Source organism: Pleurodeles waltl, chromosome 10 (assembly GCF_031143425.1).
Source record: "Pleurodeles waltl isolate 20211129_DDA chromosome 10, aPleWal1.hap1.20221129, whole genome shotgun sequence".
Lineage (NCBI taxonomy): Eukaryota > Metazoa > Chordata > Amphibia > Caudata > Salamandridae > Pleurodeles > Pleurodeles waltl.
Genome location: NC_090449.1, coordinates 586,820,020 through 586,842,943, shown reverse-complemented (window position 1 = coordinate 586,842,943; position 22,924 = coordinate 586,820,020). Strand labels below are relative to the sequence as shown.

Below are 22,924 nucleotides of genomic sequence, written 5' to 3'. Positions count from 1 at the left end.
GTGCCCGGGGGCCGCACTGATGCCAGGGCAGTGGCAGTCGGTGGGGTGGCTGGGGGGATTGGTGGCAAGATAGGTGTAGGAGAAGCGAAGGATATACATCTAGTGGCTGAAATAAACAATGGGAAACCAGAAAACCTGGAATTAATCCTGGCATAGCCACTTTTCTAAATTGTGTGTGCCTAGGCAATTGTTTAATATCACTTTCCCTCCTTTTTCTGCAATATCACATATAAGAGGACCTCAAATTACCTGATTTCATGGTGTGCGCTGCTTCTAACCTACTTCTATGTTTATTTAATAAACTATAATGTTGTTCATGTATGATAGGAACCCAGGCCACCCCTAAAGTGCACATACCAAGTGACTTGCCTCTTTATTTTACCATTGGTGCTGTTCTCAGGGTAAGGGGATGAATTAATGTTTCCAAATTTATATTTGAAAACTATCACTTTTAAATGAATAAATCTCAATGCACTGATAAAAATAAATTGTACTAAGGTGAAAAGGTTCTGTATGTTAACTCAATACACTTTTTTCATTTTGAAGAGACGTCTTAGTTTATGACACTTATGCTGCAAGATGTCTTTAAAAATGAAGGTGTTTCTAAAGTTAAGTGCAGGAGTCCCTAGTTATTTCCTTTCTTTTAAGTTTGAAATAAATGATTGTGTGTCTATTTAATATTTTTGTTGTTAGTGTGGAGTCCAGCAAACAGGCATTTACACGAAGGGGAGATAACGTGGTGTTACTGCCAGAGCGGTCTACTTTGAAATTTGGGAATCGGGTTCGATTTCTGATATCTACTCAATATCCTGTGATTCTGGGAAAATCACTTAATCTCCCTGTACATCAAAAAACAAAAGTAAACTTGTGCCTTGCGTAATGTAACTGGTGCTCGTGTAAAACACTTCAATACACTCGGGTCGAGTCAGTGCTGTATAAAAAAATGCAAAAATAAAATAATAATAAATTAAGGCGGCCGGTCATGCTGCCATGGCTTCTGTGTACAAACAACGCTAGGTTACTGGATAATACTGGGCACAGGGCGAATTAAGACGAGAAGTGAAAGCTCCGGTCCTTTTAAATGGCTTGGTTCATCTGGATTTTTGTCTTTAAATTGCATTTTTTCCAGCAGTGATGATCGAAGCTGAGCATTGCACAACTCTTCTGAGAGCCCAAGGATGATGTCAGGGCCTGCGTCAATGTACAGCAGCAGGCAAGATGAGCCACTTAACCAAAACAGATGAAACGCTTCACTTCGGCATTTCATGTCTACCGTCCCTCAGCTCACTTTCACACAGGTGCATAAGAAGCTGAACCATGGAAATAAAGGGGCTTGTTTGTTTTCATGTACAGTATTGTGATTACTTCAGCAAAGGGGCGGACATCCACATGTTTGCCTAAGATATGTTTACACCATCGTTTTGTTAAGAAGGCCCACAGCTTTCACGTTTGCTTTTGTGCCTCATTTAAACATATTTTATTTATATTTCTGTTTAGTGTGTTAATATGTCCTAATTGCACACTTATAGATACCTCAACCCCTCACTTTGCATACTTTGGGGACAAAGTTCTCTCTGTTGTGATTCAGAGTGCTAAAGAGAGACGTGCAGAAGTTTCATTCTTTGAACGAGCATAGGCTTATAAAATGTTGTAGATGTTTGTATTAAGCAAGTGTACATGTCCCAGTGTAGAAAAAAGAAGTAGAAACTCTTTGGTGGGACTCCTCAATTGCTTATGTTCCTTTTTCCCACGGTATCCCAAAGGATCAGTGTCATATGATCGTTCCCAACCAGAGAGCCCGCCCCATATTATATATAATATGTATAGTCTTCTGCGGTCAGCTTGACATTTTTTTGCAAATTTTTTATATAGCAAGTACTTGACCCGAAGGTGTTGGGGTGCTTTACATGAGCACCGGTTACATTACACTTTATTTGTTTATGCAAGGGGAGATTATGTGATTTGCTCCTAATCCTCAAACAATCATTGGCAATGCCAATTGGTTTTGCCTATGGGTGGTCTATAGGCTTTGTCAATGTTTTTCGTTATACATGTTTCTTTGCAACATGACTTAAAATAAAGGAAAAAGTATATGAAAAAACATCATGAGGCCACCAGGATTGAATGCGTCATAGCGCTATTATTTTCTTTACTTTTAGCCATGCTGTGCAACATGTCAACAAAACATTGTTAAAGGCAATAATAGATCTCACAAAGGCAAAACATATTGGCTTTGCCAATGCTTGTTATGTATCAGAAGGTGTGGGAACCCTGATGTCCCGACTTTCGAACTGAGGAACCTAGTTATAGTCTAGGCATCGGCTCAATAGCCTATGAATGCATCTCATTATCAGGAGGGAACTGAGAACCCTCTAACCACCGGGTGTCAGATTTTAGACCTGATTACCTTTGGTTATGTTTCTTCCCTGTCAGGAATGCAGAAATAAGGTTGATATGGGTCTCGTTGTACAAACTTACGAACTGAGATGCAGACATAGTGCACTGTTGTTTTACCCTGGCTCAACGCTCCAACCTTATGAGTAGTTGCCCATGGCCCATGAGCTAAGGTGTCTACTTTATAATGGCTGGCTTAGGTACTGTGAGTAGCGATTTCATCCACCTTGATCATTTCAGCTTTGGCCTCTCTGAAGAAACTGAGCTAATTCTGTGGTGATTGTCATCATACTTGTATGACAAATAGAATAAGAGAATGTATGTAAGACATTGTAGCTTGTCCTCTGGTTGTAGGACATTGATGAGGGGTGAGAATCCCCATAAGTCAGATTTTTCGCAGGCATAATGAAGAATAAAACATATCACCAAGAATGGTTTTCTATACTAGTGTAACTATAGAACAAGCATAGGCAAAGGCTGTCTACTCCACTCTATGCACCTTCACTCCCCTACACTATTCCACTTGTAATCAGACTTTTCTCAATGTAAAGAAGAACATTATTTTTCAGCACAGATTTTGTTTAGAACGATGTTCATCCTTGAATGTATTTCTTTACAGTTATTAAGCAATCCAGCTCATATCATGTCATCCAAATCTTTCGAAGTAGAACATCTCCCTAGTTCAAGCTCTTGAATCCTACTACAACTGACAAAAATATTGCTCTGTGCCTGAGTAATCATAGTAAGAGAGGAGAACATAGCTAAGTTCTCAGTATTAACGTGTGTGAAGTGGACAGCACTCATTTTACCTGCATTCATCTGTAAGTGTAAATGTCCCAGCCAACATTGATGGCTGCACCTAAGAACTGTTGTAGGAAAGTACCATCTTGCCTGGCATGTTACCCCCATATATTTAACTGTATATATGTTGTTTTAGTCTATGTGTCACTGGGACGCTGCCAGGCAGGGCCCCAGTGCTCATAAGTATGTGCCCTGTATGTGTTCCCTGTGTGATGCCTAACTGTCTCACTGAGGCTCTGCTAACCAGAACCTCAGTGGTTATGCTCTCTCTGCTTTCCAAATTTGTCACTAACAGGCTAGTGACTAAATTTACCAATTCACATTGGCATACTGGTACACCCATATAATTCCCTAGTATATGGTACTGAGGTACCCAGGGTATTGGGGTTCCAGGAGATCCCTATGGGCTGCAGCATTTCTTTTGCCACCCATAGGGAGCTCTGACAATTCTTACAAAGGCCTGCCACTGCAGCCTGCGTGAAATAACGTCCACGTTATTTCACAGCCATTTACCACTGCACTTAAGTAACTTATAAGTCACATATTTGTCTAACCTTCACCTGGTGAAGGTTGGGTGAAAAGTTACTTAGTGTGTGGGCACCCTGGCACTAGCCAAGGTGCCCCCACATCGTTCAGTGCAAATTCCCCGGACTTTGTGAGTGCGGGGACACCATTACACGAGTGCACTGTACATAGGTCACTACCTATGTACAGTGTCACAATGGTAACTCCGAACATGGCCATGTAACATGTCTAAGATCATTCTGGCATTGGGGGGACAATTCCATGATCCCCTGGGTCTCTAGAACAGAACCCGGGTACTGCCTCCACTGCAGGAAGGCAGAACAAAGGACTTCGTCTGAGAGAGGGTGTAACACCCTCTCCCTTTGGAAATAGGTGTGAAGGCTGGGGAGGAGTAGCCTCCCCCAGCCTCTTGAAATGCTTTGATGGGCACAGATGGTGCCCATCTCTGCATAAGCCAGTCTACACTGGTTCAGGGATCCCCCAGCCCTGCTCTGGCACGAAACTGGACAAAGGAAAGGGGAGTGACCACTCCCCTGACCTGCACCTCCTAGGGGAGGTGCCCAGATCTCCTCCAGTGTGTCCCAGACCTCTGCCATCTTGGAAACAGAGGTGTTTGTGGCACACTGGACTTCTCTGAGTGGCCAGTGCCAGCAGGTGACATCAGAGGCTCCTTCTGATAGGCTCTTACCTCTCTTGGTAGCCAATCCTCCTTCCTAGGTAGCCAAACCTCCTTTCCTGGCTTTTTAGGGTCTCTGCTTTGGGGATCTCACCAGATAACGAATGCAAGAGCTCAGCAGAGTTCCTCTGCATCTCCCTCTTCACCTTCTAGCAAAGGATCGACCGCTGACTGCTCAGGACGCCTGCAAAACCGCAACAAAGTAGCAAGACGACTACTAGCAACCTTGTATCGCATCCTGCCGGCTTTCTCAACTGTTTCCAGGTGGTGCATGCTCTGGGGGTAGCCTGCCTCCTCTCTGCACCAGGAGCTCTGAAGAAATTTCCCGTGGGTTGACGGAATCTTCCCTCTGCAACCGCAGGCACCAAAGGACTGCATCACTGGTCCTCTGGGTCCCCTCTCAGCACGACGAGCTTGGTCCCTGGAACTCAGCAACTCTGTCCAAGTGACTCCCCCAGTCCATTGACTCTTCAGTCCAAGTTTGGTGGAGGTAAGTCCTTGCCTCCCCACGCTAGACTGAATTGCTGGGTACCGCGTGATTTGCAGCTGCTCCGGCTCCTGTGCACTCTTCCAGGATTTCCTTCATGCACAGCCAAGCCTGGGTCCCTGACACTCTAACCTGCAGTGCACAACCTTCTGAGTTGTCCTCCGGCGTCGTGGGACTCCCTTTTGTGACTTTGCGTGGACTCCGGTTCACTCTGCTTCCAAGTGCCTGTTCAGGTACTTCTGCGGGTGCTGCCTGCTTCTGTGAGGGCTCCCTGAGTTGCTGGGTGCCCCCTCTGTTTCCTCCTTCAAGTGGCGACATCCTGGTCCCTTCTGGGCCACAGCAGCACCTACAAACCTCTACTGCGACCCTTGCAGCTAGCAAGGCTTGTTTGTAGTCTTTCTGCGTGGGAACACCTCTGCAAGCTTCATCGCGACGTGGGACATCCGTCTTCCAAAGGAGAAGTCCCTAGCTCTCTTCTTTCTTGCAGAACTCCAAGCTTCTTCCATCCGGTGGCAGCTTCCTTGCACCCTCAGCTGGCATTTCCTGGGCTCCTGCCCACTCTCGACACTGTCGCGACTATTGGACTTGGTCCCCTTGTCTTACAGGTACTCAGGTCCGGAAATTCACTGTTGTTGCATTGCTGGTGTTTGTTCCTCCTGCAGAAACCCCCTATCACGACTTCTGTGCTCTCTGGGGGTAGTAGGTGCACTTTACACCTACCTTTCAGGGTCTTGGGGTGGGCTATTTCTCTAACCCTCACTGTTTCCTTACAGTCCCAGCGACCCTCTACAAGCTCACATAGGTTTGGGGTCCATTCGTGGTTCGCATTCCATTTTGGAGTATATGGTTTGTGTTGCCCCTATACCTATGTGCTCCTATTGGAATCTACTGTAATTTTACACCGCTTGCATTACTTTTCTTGCTATTACCTGCATAATTTTGGTTGGTGTACATATATCTTGTGTATATATCTTCTCCTCATACTGAAGGTACTCACTGAGATACTTTTGGCATATTGTCATAAAAATAAAGTACTTTTATTTTTAGTACTTCTGTGTATTATGTTTTCTTATGATATTGTGCATATGACACCAGTGGTATAGTAGGAGCTTTACATGTCTCCTAGTTCAGCCTAAGCTGCTTTGCCATAGCTACCTTCTATCAGCCTAAGCTGCTAGAAACACCTCTTCTACACTAATAAGGGATAACTGGACCTGGCACAAGGTGTAAGTATCTCTGGTACCCACTACAAGCCAGGCCAGCCTCCTACAACTGTCCAATACATTGGCTGAATTTTTAAGTTCTACTGTTTTTCGGAGGAAAATCTAAATCTGTGGTGTGTGGTTTTCGCTGCTCATTGGTGAACCAAGGAAAATGTTTATCATTTAGACGTATGCAGTAAGTGGATGATCTCCCCTCTCTCTTGACCTTTGACAGTTGTAGTAAAAAGGAAACTGTAGAGGAAACATGCTTTCTGTATTCCAGCATTATGGTCTTTCTATGTGTTTTGGAAAGGCCGTGTCGATTTCTTCAAAAACGCATTTAGTATCCAAAGTTCAAAATGTGATTTACTGCTACTAAAGACAATGCAGCTCATTTTTTTAAATTAAATAATAACAAAAGAGGTCTCGGGATTTTGAATCTTGACACTGATTCAAAACTACATCCTTCTAAATCCATTTTTGGAAGCAATTATATTTCCCTAGATCTCATTAGCAGTACATAGGTGTTAACAGAGTGTGTCACGTGTTTTTGGTAATTCTTGAAGGCTTTGCCACTGTTAGATATCTGTTTTGCTTTTTGTGGAAATTAAATAGTTAAGGTACCTTGATCGATCATGTGAAAAGAATATAAGAAAAAAAGAAAAAAAGTATGGTTGGCTGTGTGACTCATTGTAGCCTAAAAGAGAATAGTTGCTGATGGCTGGGTACCAAAGCTTTCTTATTTCTGGAGAATGCCGGTTAAGATTGCACAAGAAATGTACCTGCACAGATTCACATGAACGGGTACTTCAGCCATAAGCTGTATACAAAACAAGCATTAGATTGATGGTTTGCACACCAGTGTTCCACACAATGAATGCCATTTACATGTGTAGTGATCACAATTAGGTATTCTTTAGTTACATCTTTTCTCAAATATAACTTTTCTCCTTCCTACAGGAATTACATTCCATTGGTGTAGTCAGTCAAATGGACTTTCACGTCTTAATTTTTTTATGGTATTGAATGCATCCAAATACAAAGTAAGCAGTCAAATCAAAACCCAGCATGTTCTTTATTGTGAGATTTCGTTTACTATTAATTTTGCAGTGAAAACAAACATTCTCTTGTGATCTACTGGTGGTTAGTACCAAACAATTTCAATGTCAGGGTTAGTAAAATGTGACCAATATCCTCTCCAAAGTGCTCTAGAACAATTTTATTCCCGTAATCATCCAGAAACCATACCTCAATACCAAAGCTTAGCTAGTGTCAAAACATTTTAAGGCTATTACACTGATTTATCCCAAAAAGGCTGAAACGTATTTGTATTTGCTGACACCTTTCAAAGATGTTTGTCTTTGGCAGATATTTTATCAAGTGACACATGTCTGGGCATTTACTTTGATTCTGTGCTGTTTCTAGGGTGAAATATCTGTTTGAAAACTTTTAGAATGCTGTAAGGTCGGAGATGGACACTTTGTAATCCACTTCTTATAGGCAGTAGACTGATGGATTTACTCACCTCAAAAATTGCTTTAAGTTAGGGGAATTTTGAAGATACACTGGCTATTTTCTGTTGCAATTAAAAAGCTACACTGACGATCAACTTACATTTTAAAGATATCTGGAAAGCATATTTTTCATTGAAAATACATTTATTAAAGACAGACAGAAGAAAGGTGATACAAATATTTTTATCTATGCTTCTAACATAATGCATGCTGTTATCTTCATCAATAAATGACATAAATGGGAATGTCATTGTACAGATACAAATTGACCCAGGATTTGGGAATCAGCATTGATAAAAAGATTTGGGAAGACTTTGTGAGAACTTGCTCTATAGCTAGATGAACCTAAAAATTGGATTTCATCCTACAGATATAATATTCTGCACCTGCTGGCCACTGCTGGAATTGTTAGTATCTAATCGACAAAGATAATGGCATTAGCCATCTTTTGTGTATTATAGAATTGTCCAATAGTTTAGTGTGTTTATACATTAAACAAGTTCATTGGTACTAGGGAGCCCCCTAAAAACCAAATTGCTTCTTTCATTGAACAGCAGTTGCAAAACAATGGGTTCATCGGGGATTCAGTGTTGCTAAAAAATATAGGGGGTTATTCTAACTTTGGAGGAGTGTTAATCCGTCCCAAAAGTGACGGTAAAGTGACGGATATACCACCAGCCGTATTACGAGTTCCATAGGATATAATGGACTCGTAATACGGCTGGTGGTAAATCCGTCACTTTTGGGACGGATTAACACCTCCTCCAAAGTTAGAATAACCCCCATAATGTATTAACAGTTGAGAATATTGTGTAGGCGTTATTAGTAATTCCCCAGTCAGCCCATTGATTTTAATCTTTGTGCCAAGCCAGCAAATCGAGGCTGCTCTTGCACATTGATCTTCTGTGAGAAGTTAATGCAAATGAAAAAAGCACATTTCTTCAACACGAACTGTAACAGAATGCCAATTTGGGAAAAGCAATATACCAATTGAAAGTAGCACTACAACAATACATAAACATAATCAATAATAAATGAATTGATTTTAAAAATTTAAATCGTATGTCCATCAACCCCATCAGTTTATCCATAGATGTGCCCACGTCTGTTATCCACCTATTCACCCATGTAGTCATTAGCCCATTCATCCACCCTCAGGCAGCCATTCTTCATAAGTGCTTTTAAGTAAGCTGTGTGTTCTTGTGTGCTTTCTTGGGCAGTATGCATTGGCATATTTCTCTGTGTTGTACTGTGCGCTCCTGTGTCTGTGTGCATATTGGTACGTGTTCGCATTGATGTCTTTAGCTTTGCCTCTGTTGCCATGTACAGTTTGTCTAGTGTGCATGACGTATACATAGTCAAATCTACTGTCATTGCCACTGAATGTCTGCGTCAATATGTCAGATTTGTAGCTTGATCTGGAAAATGAGCGTGTTGAAATTTGCAATGAATTTAGCTTGTGGTGCTTTTGGAGACGTAGGACTTCTCCTTAAGTAGATTTGGACTTGCTTCCAAACCATCATTTTTACCCTTGTTTGAAAAAACTAAAATGTAGTTATTGACATTTGAACATTAACTCTTGCTGGCTTATTTTTATCCCTTTTTCAAACTCAAAGACACATATCCATTAGCAGAGACTTCGTGTACATTTTTCTTTCACGTTAAATTCGCATATTGTTCACGACTTCAACAAGGCTGATTTAATTTCGTCATGATCACCCATCGTCGTGGAAACGTACACCTGTTGTTCGGTTCATATTAGTCAGTGCATAGGTTTAGGAACAAAAAGCCTGAAAGTATTGTTCATGGCACTATGACAGTCATGACTTTCAATGAAACAAAAACAAACCAGTGGGTTTGGTAAAAGATGCAGGGCAGGAACTGCTGCTGATTCTTTAAAGTGAAGTAGCCCTGCTGTAGCACTCATTTCACTTCACACGTTCAGAGAAGGAAACTCGTGTAATGGAAAGTGTTCTGCAGAGTGGGCATTGTTGCTTTAACAATATCTTGGTTTGGAAGGGTGTTGGTGGGAAACTGATTCTACACGACTTTTCTACACATTAGTATATAGAACACACCCATTTACAATAGGTGACAAATTATTAATGATGTTATATTGTTTCGGTGAAATGTTCATGTTCCCTGTAATGTGACAGCACAGATCAATCAAAGTCTGACATTTCAGAAAGCTTATGTATACATCCTTACATGTTGGTGATTTATTTCTTTTGTGGCAAAACTTCAGTTGAAGCAGGCTAAATGCACGTAAATAGCAACTTTTAAATCCGAATCCAGTCTTTTTGTGTTCCGTTCTCATAACCTTATGTAGTACATTTCAGTGGAAGACATTCTGAGCATCGGAAAAGAAATACAAGTGCTCTTTACGGCAGATGTGACTTTGAACCTTTCATCCGTTTATGTGTAAGACCGTATTTGCTATGTTTACCATTCCAAAAGGTTATTTTTTGCAGCCCTCCATATTGGTTTGTATCCATCCCAGGGATCCTAGTTTTGGCCTCACGAGACTTACAGGTAGATTTAAAATTTCTGATTTTGCATAACTCTTTAAGGCAAGGCTGCGCACAAATACACCGTAGCTCTAATGTACCACCCTCTTCCCCCGTGAATGATGGTCGCCCCCCTTTGGGTCGGTTCCCTGCCTCTTTATGCCCTCTATGGGCTTCTGCATGCTGTCTCCTCAGTTACAAAGCATGATCTGCCGTTGGGAACATACTTTGTATCGACTTAAGTTAACATGCCTCTCTGTTTGATCTCTGTTTTTTGTGCAGATTGCCTCATTCATGACAGGTAACTTTTAGGTCGCAGCTGTAGACAGCTTTAGCTGTTTGTTGGGAAGATCTGCTCTTTCCAATATATATCATGTACATAGAGTGAACTTTGGGTTGGCCCCTTGCTCTTTTCTAATGAGCTTTATTGTCTCTCTTACGTCCAAGCTACTGATTCATTGGCTCTCCTCCCTATTCTTGTGTTTGTTACACCAAGGAGCATTTCCGTCTTATACTGTTTTTATTGCATGATGTATCCTTCCATTGGTGATGCCATACCTTGGTTGTTTGCAGTCCATAGGAGGGGCTAGTTCCTTTCCCGTTCTGTCCCCTTCTTCCCCGTCCCCTTAACTTCCTCCCATTTCCCACCTCAGCAGGTGTCCTCTGCCACTCCTAGTCCTTTTGTTGTTTTTTGTAAAAACTTTTTTTCCTTGCACCTGCAGTGCTGTTGATATTTGGCCATCTTAGATGGATATTTGACCAGCTCAAGATGGCCTCCCACGCATTTGCACACATGCGCGGTCAGCATCTCTCAATGGGTTTTGTTTCATTTTACAAATCACAAATACATATAGCCAACACAAATGTGAAAACATACAGAGTGGCTACATTTGATCGGAATTTGGTAAAACCTATCGAAATGTATTAAAAAATGACTGCTGTGGATTCACATGCATCAGCCAATGCCATCTCTTATTGTATTTTGTTAGGTTTTACTAATCCATTCATATATGGTTCCAGTGGACGCATGCACATTCGCAGCAGCTTTCTAAGACAAAAAATCATTGGCAATTGGCTTTGTTAATGCTTGTTCCTGTCTGGTGACTGTCTCTTCCCATGTGGTATTTTTCCCAAATTGGAGACTTTCATTCCCTTAAATTAGGGTGTCTGTGATGAAGGCAGGCACTCCACTCTTTTAGTGTCCTTCATTTTAAGATCAGATTCTCGCCATACAGTCTAAGCACCTGCGTCCCTCCCAGTATGTGCTTACCCTTGTAGACTGCCACATGACCTTGTTGCAAATTTTCACACCAAGACCCTCTTTCATTCAGTTGTCATCTCCGAATGACAAACGGCGAGTGGAGACGATTATGCAACAGTTGTTGACATGGGCTGGAGTGTGCAGCCAATGTACATCATCTTCTTATATCCCCCAGTGTCTGGGAGATGCGCTGCTGGTCCACAGAAGATCTACATGCTCACTTAGTGCAGCATGTAGCAGCAGGTTCTCCCATTGCCTATTCAAGAGGCCTTTTCAGTACATGTCAAACAGTAGGGTGGTGACCTGGTACTTATAGGAGGGATCAGTGACAGATGCTGTACTTTTGCTTTGCTTTTTTTAAATATTTTTTTTATTTTTATGTAAAAACTGAAAAGAAAATACATAATAGTGTATGTACGTACTCAGAGGAAGTACCCAACAGTGCCAATATCCTCATACACAGTTTTTGAAACATCCATTGTGCAATGATAAGAAAATAATAACGTTCAGTTCACAACCATTTGCCCATTATTTCGTATGTACCTCAGTAAACTCTGAGCTGGAAGCAGGCCCTGGACAGCACTCCACACACCCCATTCCATAGTAGTCAATTCAAAACCCCCATATCTTGTTGAACTTATGGGGGAAACCCCTGCTGCGGCTGATGGCTTACTCCCCCACTATATAGAGATTCATCCTCCACCTACATTCTTGGATGTTTGGTACTTTTGGTGCCTCCCATAAACTGGACACTTTTATCTTGGCAACCACCAGGCACTAAATGGAAGCTTAAGGCCTGGGGCGTCTACCTCATTGGGGATCCCTAGCAGGACATATTTCAGATCATGTGGGAGAGTAACCTCTAATATAGCATTGAGTTCTTGAATTATCACTGAAAAATATGTCTGTATGAGGGGGCACCCCCACAATGTATTTAGAAAGTCCCCTATGTCCTCATTGCAGCGCACACAAGTCAGGGTAGTGGCCTTCCCCATGCGATATAACCTGTGGAAAACGTAATATCCTCTATGTAGTATTTTTGAGTGTATCAACCACAGTTGAGACTTTATGGCCAATTCTCTAGAATGCATCAGCGCCCTATGTTCTCTAAGTCGACCGCATCTCACACCCATCTTCCTCTAAGTAGACCCAGGGTGTCTGGCGTATTATTATTTAACCTTTTGTATGTGAGGAAAATGGCTCCTTTTCCCATCTCTGGCATAACTAACCTCCCTTCTAGGGGTTATATTCTGGGATCTCATTCCTGTCAGTCCCTCGGTCTGACGGCGTGCCACAGGTGTGCATATTTTAAAAATTGGTTTGGGTACAGTTGGTAATCCCACCGAAAAGAGGAGAAGGGCATAACATTTCCATTCTCCAATATATATCCCACTGTGGAGATGCCAGTTAGTTCCCATGCCCTAAACCCGCGGAGTTTCCCAAGTTCACCAAGCCATGTTCCTGTCCAAAGGGGTGTTGGCTTAGTGATTCTGCGTTCCCAACTAATCGTTTTTGTAGCCTTTATCAAGGCCGCCAGGGGTACTTGGATTGCTGGTGGCAACCATTGGGCCCCCTTCCCACCGTAAAGGTAATGTAAGTATGATTGCGGTGCAAGGATAGTCCTCTCCAGTCTAAAGGTGGAGTGATCTCGGGGTGGAAAAATCCAACCGTTAATGTTAATTAAGTGGGCTGCACAGTAGTATGGCTCGATATCAGGGAGGGCTATTCCCCAACCGTTGTAAGGGTTGCACTCCAATGTTTTAAGCAACACCCTGCAATGTCCCCATTCCAAATCAGGGCCTCACTTCCTCCTCTAGTCTGGTAAATACCTCTTGTGGGATGTGGTAATACGTGTTCTGAAAATGTAGAGCAGCTTAGGGAGCGTGATCATCTTGAAGAGGGCCTCCCATCCCAATAGAAAGAGGGGCAGCTCCCTCCACCTTCTAGCTTGAAAATTGGATACCACTTTCTCCAGATTTCTGCGGAGACCCATTCCTCTTTGTTTTTATCACAAAGATCCCCAGGTATTTAAAACCACCTGAGGGTAACTCCAGTCTCTGCAGGAGGATTGACAGGTCTACCTGCCCTTGTGGCTGATTTAGTATTGACTTGTTCCAGTTAATCCTATAGCTAGAGTGCGCCCCATAATTATCAAAGATTTGGAAGAGCGTCAGGATCGTGGTTGTTGGCTCTGTAATATATAAAAGGATATTGATTGCATAGAGCCATATTTCCTCCTCTACATTGTCTGCAGCTGGGATATGCCGAACTCCTTGAGCCCGGGATGTGCTCTCACTGTGCATGCCAGGGACTTGTCTCTGAGTGCAGATAGAAGCGGGGACAGGGTGTAGACCTGTCTGGTCATCCCTCAATTGGAATATCGGATGACAACACCTAATTCACTTTTACAGCTGCTACTGGATCACAGTACAGCACTGCCACCCACTTCCTATAGATGAGGAGGAACCCAAACATCTGCAGTGTCTGTTTGAGAAAGGGTTCTTGTACCCCATTGAATGCCTTTTCGGTGTCTAATGAGAGAATTACATGTGGAGTCTGTCGGTCCTTTACTTGTGCCAGCCAATTATGTGTGCGATGCAAGATGTACTTGCCGGGCATGAATCCCGATTATTCCTTATGAATTAAGGGTGTGATGACCTACAAGAGCTTTGTAGCTAAAATTGCGGCCAGGATGTTGACCTCGATCTTCAGCAACAAAATCAGGTGCTATAACTCGTATCGCTCCCTGTGATTACTGTAACAGTGGGTCTTCTGAGATACGAGGGTAGATTCCCCTGCTCTCCTACCTCTAGGAACAAATTCAGTAGACGGGGCCCCAGTTGTCCAGTATGCCATGTATAAAACTTGGCCGGGATGCCATAGGCCCTGGTGACTTGCCTGGCCTTAGTTTTGAAATAGCCGTCTGAACCTCACTCAGCATGAAATCTTCCTCCAGGGCCTCTCGGGATTCTGTGTCTAGTACCAGGGTGGGTACATCGCCCAGGCACTGCTCAGTACTGACAGAAGCATGGAGGGGTCGGGCTCTGTGGAATTATTTGTAAGAACGGGCAAATTCCTCTGCAATATGCTCATCGGTGTTGCTGGAATCCCCTGTCTGGTTGATAATGGTTCTCACCCAGCGAGCCTCCATTTCCCCACTACTCAGCCACTCTAGGAGCTTGCTCACTTTGTCCCCTGTTTCATACAAGCAGTGCTATGTGGCCATCATTTGTTTTCTTGCCTTATCCTGTGCCAGATCCTGATATTCAGTTTGTTTAGCAGCTGTCTGCCTAAGAATATGGGAGTCCGTTGTGAACCCTGGCGCCCCTTTCATTGTAGAATCTGGTTCTCCAGATCTTCAAGTTCTGCTACCTCCCTTCTCTTCTACTCCGAGATCACGTTTTGCATCCTATCACAGAGCATGGTCTTGTATGCCTCCCGCAATGCCACTCTAGATGAAACGGTTCCCTCATTTTCAGTGAAGTATAACTCAGTGTCTACCCTGAGTCCCCAGACAACCTCCCAGCCTTTCAGATCCCTCACATCCAACTTCCACCCAGTTGTCCCCCGTCTCCGCAACCGCCTCATCCACACTAACAATGGTGAATGGTCTGACAGTCTTCTTGCCATATATTCTGTCTGTGTGATTTCCCCAACCTCTTCCCAGAAGCAAACATGTAGAACAGCCTAGAATAGACCTTGTAGGCCCCTGAAAAGTATGAGTACCATCTATCAACTGGGGGTTTGTGTCGCAACAAATGTGTCAGCAAAGTGCCCCAATGCCGTGCCCTGGGGGGGGGGGGTTGAACAGGGGTCCCAGAGCGGTCAAGATTTGTGGCCATAACATTGTTAAAGTTATCACCTAGTATGTGGAATGAAGATGTCACCTCAAGGAGTATGTCAATGATCTTGACCAAGCTGGATGTTTATAATCTAGGCAAGGAATACACTCTCAATATGGTCATCTCACTCTGTCCCCAGTGGCCCTCCACCCCCACAAATCTACCATTGGGGTCAGTCCATGTTTTGGAAACGTGAAATTGGGAGTCCTCTTGAAGAGTATGGCTGCTCCTCTTGATCCTGAGGTGTAACCTGTGTGAGCTTGGATGGTGTAGGCCAACCACCCCAGGAATGGACAGTGTGTCCCCTGTAGATGTGTCTTCTGGAGGAAGACCATGTCGAGTTGCAGCTATTTTATATGTTGCGCTAATAGGGGATCGCTTGACTTTGTTACCCAGGCCATTGACTTTCCATGTCAGGACAGTGAGGCTTGTATCCCCTAGGGGTCTGGGCACTGCCATATTGTAAAGGTGTTGAACTGTATGTACGGTTGTGTCTCCCTCTGGGGCTGCAGATAAGCCATCTTATCAGTGTCTCCGTTCCATAAACAGTGGTAATAAAAAAAGAACAACCCCAAACTACCCCTCACCTCACCCCTACTTCCCTCCAGCGCAACCGCAAGGGGAGTATGAGAGATGTGTAGCCCACCACCCTCCTTAATACTCAAACCCCAACAATATCAATACTCAGACTTCAAATGTTCCCTCTCAATTCCTCCTGAGAGTGCTGGGTGCATAAAGACAAGTCTTCCCTGTCCTCTTTGGCTCTGGTCTAAGTTGCCATCTCAGCGGTGGTGTCCCCCTGGGTCTGGGACTGGGTCTCACTGTCTTGCTGGTTTGTGTTTGTGTTCCAGGATAGCAATCACTTCAGCAAGCGGATGAACTCTATCCAAACCCAGCGTCCATTCCCCGTTCGTGGAGCCAGGGGATAGGTCCCCCAGAGGTCTGTGCTTTCTGGGCCTTTTAGATGCCAGACCTAAATCCCCTTCAGTGTTGGATGATGCCCCCAGTCTCCTATTGTGCAGCACCTCTGGCAGGTGCTACCCGTGCTGCAACTCGGCCCCTTCTCCTCCTCACCGACAGTTTGTCCTTTGGCCTAGCCTCCTCCTCTGGAGGTATGTCCTTTGTCTTAGCCTCCTCCCCCGGAGGGGGGCACAGGCCCAGCCGCTCCCCCTCCCATATCGTCAGTCATTGGCGGTCCTCCAGCCTTGCCCAGACCTCCTCCTGCGAATGGAAAAAGAGCGAGTTTCCCTGGTAGCGGACTTTAAACTTCGCTGGAAATAACAGCATATATTGCTCTGTAGGGCCCCAGCTTTGTGTTCACAGAGTCAAAGGTACAGTGCTGCTTTTAGACTACTTGTGTGTAATCTATGAATACCAGGTGTTTTGAGTTCTTGTGGCGGACTTGACCTTGGTGCCATACTTCCTGTAGAATCATGTTGCGGCTGAGAAAATGTAAGAATCTCACAATCACAGGCTGTGGAGAGGCCGGGGGAAGGGGGGGGATGACTTCCTGCCCAGTGCCCCGTGCACCCATTCAGTTATAAAGCATGGGGAGAAATGTTCAGGACGGAGGGTCGCTTTCAGTGACCAATCCAGAAATGAACCCATGATGGTGCCCTCTACCCCCTCTGGGAAGACCACAAAGTGTAGGTTATTGCATTGTGTGTGATTTTCAGCATCTTCCAGCCTCCAGACCACATCCTTGGCCACGGCCCACACACCGCCACATCTTTCTGGAACTGCTGGACCGCATATTTCGGTTCCGCGATCCTGGTCTCTGCTGCTGTGCCCTCTCAGGCACATTGCGTAGGTCCTGTCTCAGGAGAGACAAATCGGATCGCACCTCTCCTATCCTCCCCTCCAGTATTTATCAGGAGGACTGCATCACTAAGAGCAGTGCTGCGTTGTCAAGCATATTGTGCAACTCTGCCCCTCTGGCTCCGCGGGGAGGGTCAAAGGGGGGTATGGGGGCACTACTTTGGTATACTGGCCCATTTTCCCCTGTCTTGGGAGCCTAGGCTCTTTATCTTTGGCCATCGCCCTGGGACCACTCAGAGCAGAAAGTCAGCTTGCAGGGCCCCTCTCCTAGGCTGGGTTGTGAAGGTCGGGCAGGCTTACCCCTCTTTCACTGCTGAAGTTCTAACAAATGCTAACCAGTCTGGTATTGGCCGCTAGCGCAATGTAGCTGTACCATGCCTCTAAGTAAGGATCTCTTAATACCTCTTGGTCCCATCAGTCCAACTGTACTCTGCTGGAAAAAAGGAGGGTAGAGGGAGGAGAAACCAAAGAGGTAGGGGGATCACTCCGGCCACCCGGTTGAGCTGCCGTCCTACAAATTATGTCTGTACGTTACATGTTTGTTTTCCCCCTTGTTTGTTGTCCTGGTTGCTGCTTGTGCAACACACAGCTTCACTCACTCGGGGCCTCCAGCCACTGCTTCAAGAAATGAACAACATGGTGGGTGAGTCCAGCAAGGGGTCTCCCCTCTGCACCTCCCAAGGGGGCCCTACCTGCCTGCCGATTCAGCTCCCTGCTGACCCCCGAGGCCTGCCTGCTGCTCCTCCCAGATTAAGAAATCCTTTGCCACCTCAAGAGAAGTGCAGTACAGCGGGTGAGTTGAGCGGGGGTCTCCGCACCATTTTGCCCCGGGGAGCTTCACCTGTTCGGCTGCTGGTGCGGGTTCTACAATTCTGTGCCGCCTCCCGCTGTTAGGACCGCAGCACAGTTCCTCCTCTAGTGCTTCCCAAAGGCCAGTCAGGACAGTAGCTCACCCGTCGTTGCACCAGGAGCAATGTGAGGTAGGTGAAAGGGAGCAAGGCAAAGTCTGCCTTTGGATCATCAGACTACGCCGATCATGCTGCAGCCACTCCATCTCGACGTACAGTCCTGGCCAGTGGAAGGACTCACCAGCCGGCTGCCGCCATTTTAATGGGCGTCAGAGCTGCCGTGTCTTCAGAGCCGATCACTACAACGCTCCCAGTTCCTCGATGGGGCCAAAAATGGACCCCCTGCTCCTGCCAGTGTCTGAGCAGGGTGCCGGGGACAGCTTTTGTCAGATCAATGGCAGGATTAGTGATGGATATCTTTCAGGCCGACGGTGCCAACGGAAAACACTACTAGTTGGCCATCTTGCTGGCCGCACCCGTCACTTCTGCTTTTCTGATCCCAGCCTTTGAGGCCATTAGAGTCATTGTTGCTCTGCAACACCTGGGCTACCAGCCAGCTTTCTTTGAGTTTACACTTTACAGGTTTTTTCGTGGCTGTCCTGTTCGTCATGAGAATTCAAGCATGAATTTATAGTCATAATCTAAAAATGTGTTTATTAGCACAAGTGATCAGGATAAATAAACTGTGTTTTACTACTTAACAATGTCATCTTCTAATAAGATATTATTATATTTGTTGAGATCTTCCTCACCTTTTGTCTCAAATTTTTTTGTATAACTTGCATTCACACTGATAGAATTTACCTGGGTCGTTATGCTAAAATGAGTACTAGCTATTTGTAAACAGATTTTAGTAGCCCAATTCCTCATTTGAATTATCCTTTGACTCATTCAGTATCTGCCGGCGAGTTCACAAGGAGCATGGGGTACCATGTAGTCTCAGGTCAAAAAGGAGCTCACTGGCTGCAACGATGTTCTTGTGACCAGTTTAATTTCTTTAAAAAGCAATACTCACAATTTCTTTGACTATGTCACTCCATTCCTCCTTTTTAATTGTGTTCCCTCTGGAGAAGGTGAAACTCACCTGGTAGCCTTGCCAGTGATCTGGCTGTTGTCCTGTCATCAGGTCGCAGCAATTTTCCTTTCACGGGCATCCTAAAATCCACCACTCGTGATTGAACAGCAACTAAAGAACAAGCATTGGTTAAATCAGCATATCTCTGCACTGAAACCTATTGGCTTTACTAGCACCTATTCTTTGTTATGTAGCGGCTGTGGATGTATTTATGGTGGCTATCTTTCAATACATCTGTAATATTTGAACAAGCCAGTTCAAAGATGGACATGGTTGATGGGCGCTCATCAGTGGCAATCTTCTTTGGATGCATTTGTAATTTGTGAATACATCTGTTGCTTGGTGCCTGACATACTTGCAGGGTGCCGTAATGAAGCAAGGAAAGCTATGGATGGGGGCAGCAGAATCAACATGGAGGATGAACTGGAGAAGGAGTACAGAGAACAATACAGGGAGCATGGGTAGGCAGAGGGCATGATGATGGAGAAGCCAAACATGGGAGAGTGAGCAAGAAAACACACTTCCATGGAGTGCTTAAAGGGAAAGAAAAATGTAGTTCCCTGAAGGCAAGCAATGTCAGTGGTGGAAGTATACAAATCACAAATCAGAATAGTGCTTGACTTATCTCCTCCTGGTTGGGGTAGCCGTAAAACTATTGAAAGAAGTCAATGAATCATAAGGAGACAACTGAGATAGACAACACACCCATCTAATCATGAGCAATGGACTGACCTCTAAACCAACTGTATGTATATTTGAAACAATAGTTCTGGCCAACAAACAGGTAAAGCTGTTTATACATGTATAAATGACTAATATGGATTCTTCAGGTGTTACTATGGAAATATTTAGCTAGTACATAGTCCTTAAGCCCAGCTGATAAACACATGGACACAGGAGTCGTAATATTTGCAAAAATGTGTATTCCTTGGGTGATGATATATAGTTTTCAGTTTTGCATTGGCGCTTTTCGATTTGAATTCCCATTGCCTTAGATGCATTGCACGATTGTCTGAAAGAGCTGTGTCATGTGCTGTTTTGCTTACATCACAGGTGAGAGAGTTTGGTATAGTATTATTCTGTTAGACCATTGATGTGGGTGATGCCTGCAGTTAGAGTGTTACTCTGTCATACGACCACTCACCAGCATATGAAATGTGAAATATTATTTACAGTATGTGGACGAGATGTTTTCATTTCACTACCTCTGTTCCTGAAAATCAGTTGTTACTACTAAGGAGATCTTGGATCTGTATTGAAATCTATAGATCCCGATAGACAGAAGGGGCACGCTTCCATCTAGTACTAGAAGCAATGGGCATTGATACATTTACCTTTCGCTCAAGAAACTATGAAAGCGCTCAACAGTATGTAAATGAGAGGACTCGAATGCCTTTTTAATCCCCAACATTGAGATGTTGTGCATGGCTGCTGTGTGTATCTGAAGGACACTCTTTTAAATGCAATGTGTCTGTTGACAATTAGCATTTGTTTCATATTTCAGTATTTTGATTAAAGAAGAAATAAACAATAGTACACACCCAAGTGATCTTTGTGATATTGTTCCATATTGTTTGTATACGTTGTATTCTTTTTCCTCGCCTACACGTTTTTTGATGTTTAAATTGCAGTCTCAGGAATGCCACACACGTTATCCTTTCTGTTTGAACAGTGATGTTAACGCAGTATTGAATATTGATTTTCTTCTTTGGTTTAGAGTGACATCTATTTCAAATGACAGACGGAAAGAGGACATCAAGCTAGGTATGTGTTTTGTATGAATGGGGAGCTTTCTTTAACGTTCTAAAATTACGTGGTAAATAAAAAAATGTACGATTATGAAATGTATGATAGGAGATTCAGGTGTCGGGCGAACAAGAGTGATTTGGTATACCAAGGTGTACTGTTCTTGTTTCATCTACAGCAGGTTAACTTGATACAACATTGCATCCAAAATCACCTGTTTGCATCCTGTGTTGTTTGATTAATTCAGACTTCTTTCTAATGCATCAAATGCAATACAATGCAAACCCTTATGATTTATAAGCAACCCGTTAAACGCACATACACACTCAGACGAGGCATTCCTCTTTTACTCCCTCGTTAAGCATTCGTGGCTTACTATGGGAGCAGTATATCCGTTTTGGGACTCCCTGTCAGCTGCATTATCTCTGCAGCATCTTTCCCATGGTGTTGTACCCTAGTTTAGCGTCTGGATTGCGATGCCTATGTTGTAGAACAGTGGTTTCCAACCTGTGGGCCGGGGACCCCTGGGGGTCCGCGAAGCCTCCTCAGGGGTTCCGCGGCTGCTTAAAATAATTTAATAATATTAGGTCCCAGCTATCAGTAATGATTCCTCGGGGGTCCCCGTGTTCCAATAATGATTCAGTGGGGGTCCCCGGGCTCCAGTATTGATAAAATGGGGGTCCACAGAAGTCAAAAGGTTGGGAACCACTGTTGTAGAATACTACGATTTAGTTATTCGTCATCTGCATTTCCCTTATTATTCCTTCCTCTTTATCGTTCTCTGTAAGGTGAGTCTGCGTTGCTTGGCAGGTGCCCTATTGATAAAATCCTAAAGCTCTAAAATAAAGCCACTTGTTTTTCGGGGAGTGTAGTTAAAAGCTAAGATTTCCTTCATTTCCACCTGATTTTGGTTGCACACTTCACTCCACTTAAAATACAGGAAACCATCATGTAGAAGGGCCAATTGGTTGGAAGGACTTCGATAAGGGATAGAAAATCAGAGTAATGATGATTAGCGGCAATCAGTACCACATTTCCCCCTCATTCTTTCCCTGTCTCAAATCTGTGCATGTGAGGACTTGCTTAAGAAGTGTTACCATTCTATTGTACTTTCTTAAAGTGTCGTACATTATGATTTGTATAACAGCACATCATCTTTTGTTCAGATGCCAACCATAGCTTCTCTACACAAGAAGCCCCTCAATCCTCAGAAAGCAGCCATCACATTCTCCAGCACTCACGACAGCCATCCCTGCAGACTTGCAGAGAATGGCTGATTGAACTCCATATTGGTGCAGGTCATGAGAGTTCCTCCTACAAACTCAATGGCAAACTAGAAGTAATCCAGTGACTCGAGCTATTTCATAGCCTCTGAGGCTAAAACCTCCTAGCTCCTCTATCCCCCCACATACCCACACTTCACACAATAGTAAATACCCACTCCCACGATATGCAGAAGAGAAGCATGAACACTGTTTTCTACTGCTATTATAATCTGATAGACTTCTATCTGCAGATTCCTTACCTTTGAATTCCCTGGTGTCAGCTTCGATTCCGGAATCTTTTTGCTGAGCAATACCCTGTGCGTGCCGTCGGGTGGCATTTTTCAGATCTGCATGCGTCTTCTGGCTCCACGTGGCTTCATCAGCATCGTTGGAGCCGTCTATGACATCACGGTCGTCTATAAAGGCACCACCCCGGCACACGTATGTTAGTTCTTTTCCTTCCGTGCTGGTTAAGCCCAGGTCCGGGATCGAGCTACCCCTGCCTTTTTTGGCAAGTCTTTGTCAACCGTGTGGAAGATTTTTTCATGCCTGTGCGAGGTATGTCATCTAGGAAGGACGAGGTTTAAGCCATCGCGCAATGTCAGTGACGGACCCCCACCAGGTATGTCTCTGGTGCCTCGACAGGGACCATGACTCGAAGTCGTGCTCCGACTGCCGGGCCATGGCCCCAAAGGCTTTGAGAGAGCGGTCTCTAAAGCTCATGGTGGCCCCAAAGTTGACTTTGGTCGGCGCGACTCCTAGGAGGTCACGGTCCCGCTCAAGGAGGAGGTCGCGGGACTGCTCAGGAGCCCCAAATCCTCTTCTTCCCACTCGAGGGCCTCGGGGACTCGAGGAAGAGGCACAAGAAGAAGAAGTCCAAGTGGACTTCGACTTTGCTACGACCATCGGGCCGACGAGGCGTCACAGGAACATCGACGTTCCGAGCACGGTTCCGCGGAGCCG

General features: G+C 44.5%; 1 protein-coding gene across 2 annotated transcripts in view; it reads left to right on the top strand.

Annotated features, from left to right (window-relative positions):
• The window catches only part of MINDY4 (MINDY lysine 48 deubiquitinase 4), a 680,820-nt gene that overhangs the window by 299,346 nt on the left and 358,550 nt on the right, over positions 1–22,924 (top strand). For both annotated transcript variants that reach the window (XM_069211042.1, XM_069211041.1), the window contains exon 6: positions 20,668–20,714. In XM_069211042.1, the coding sequence (XP_069067143.1) occupies positions 20,668–20,714 (47 nt within the window). The remainder of the gene's footprint in view (positions 1–20,667; positions 20,715–22,924) is intronic.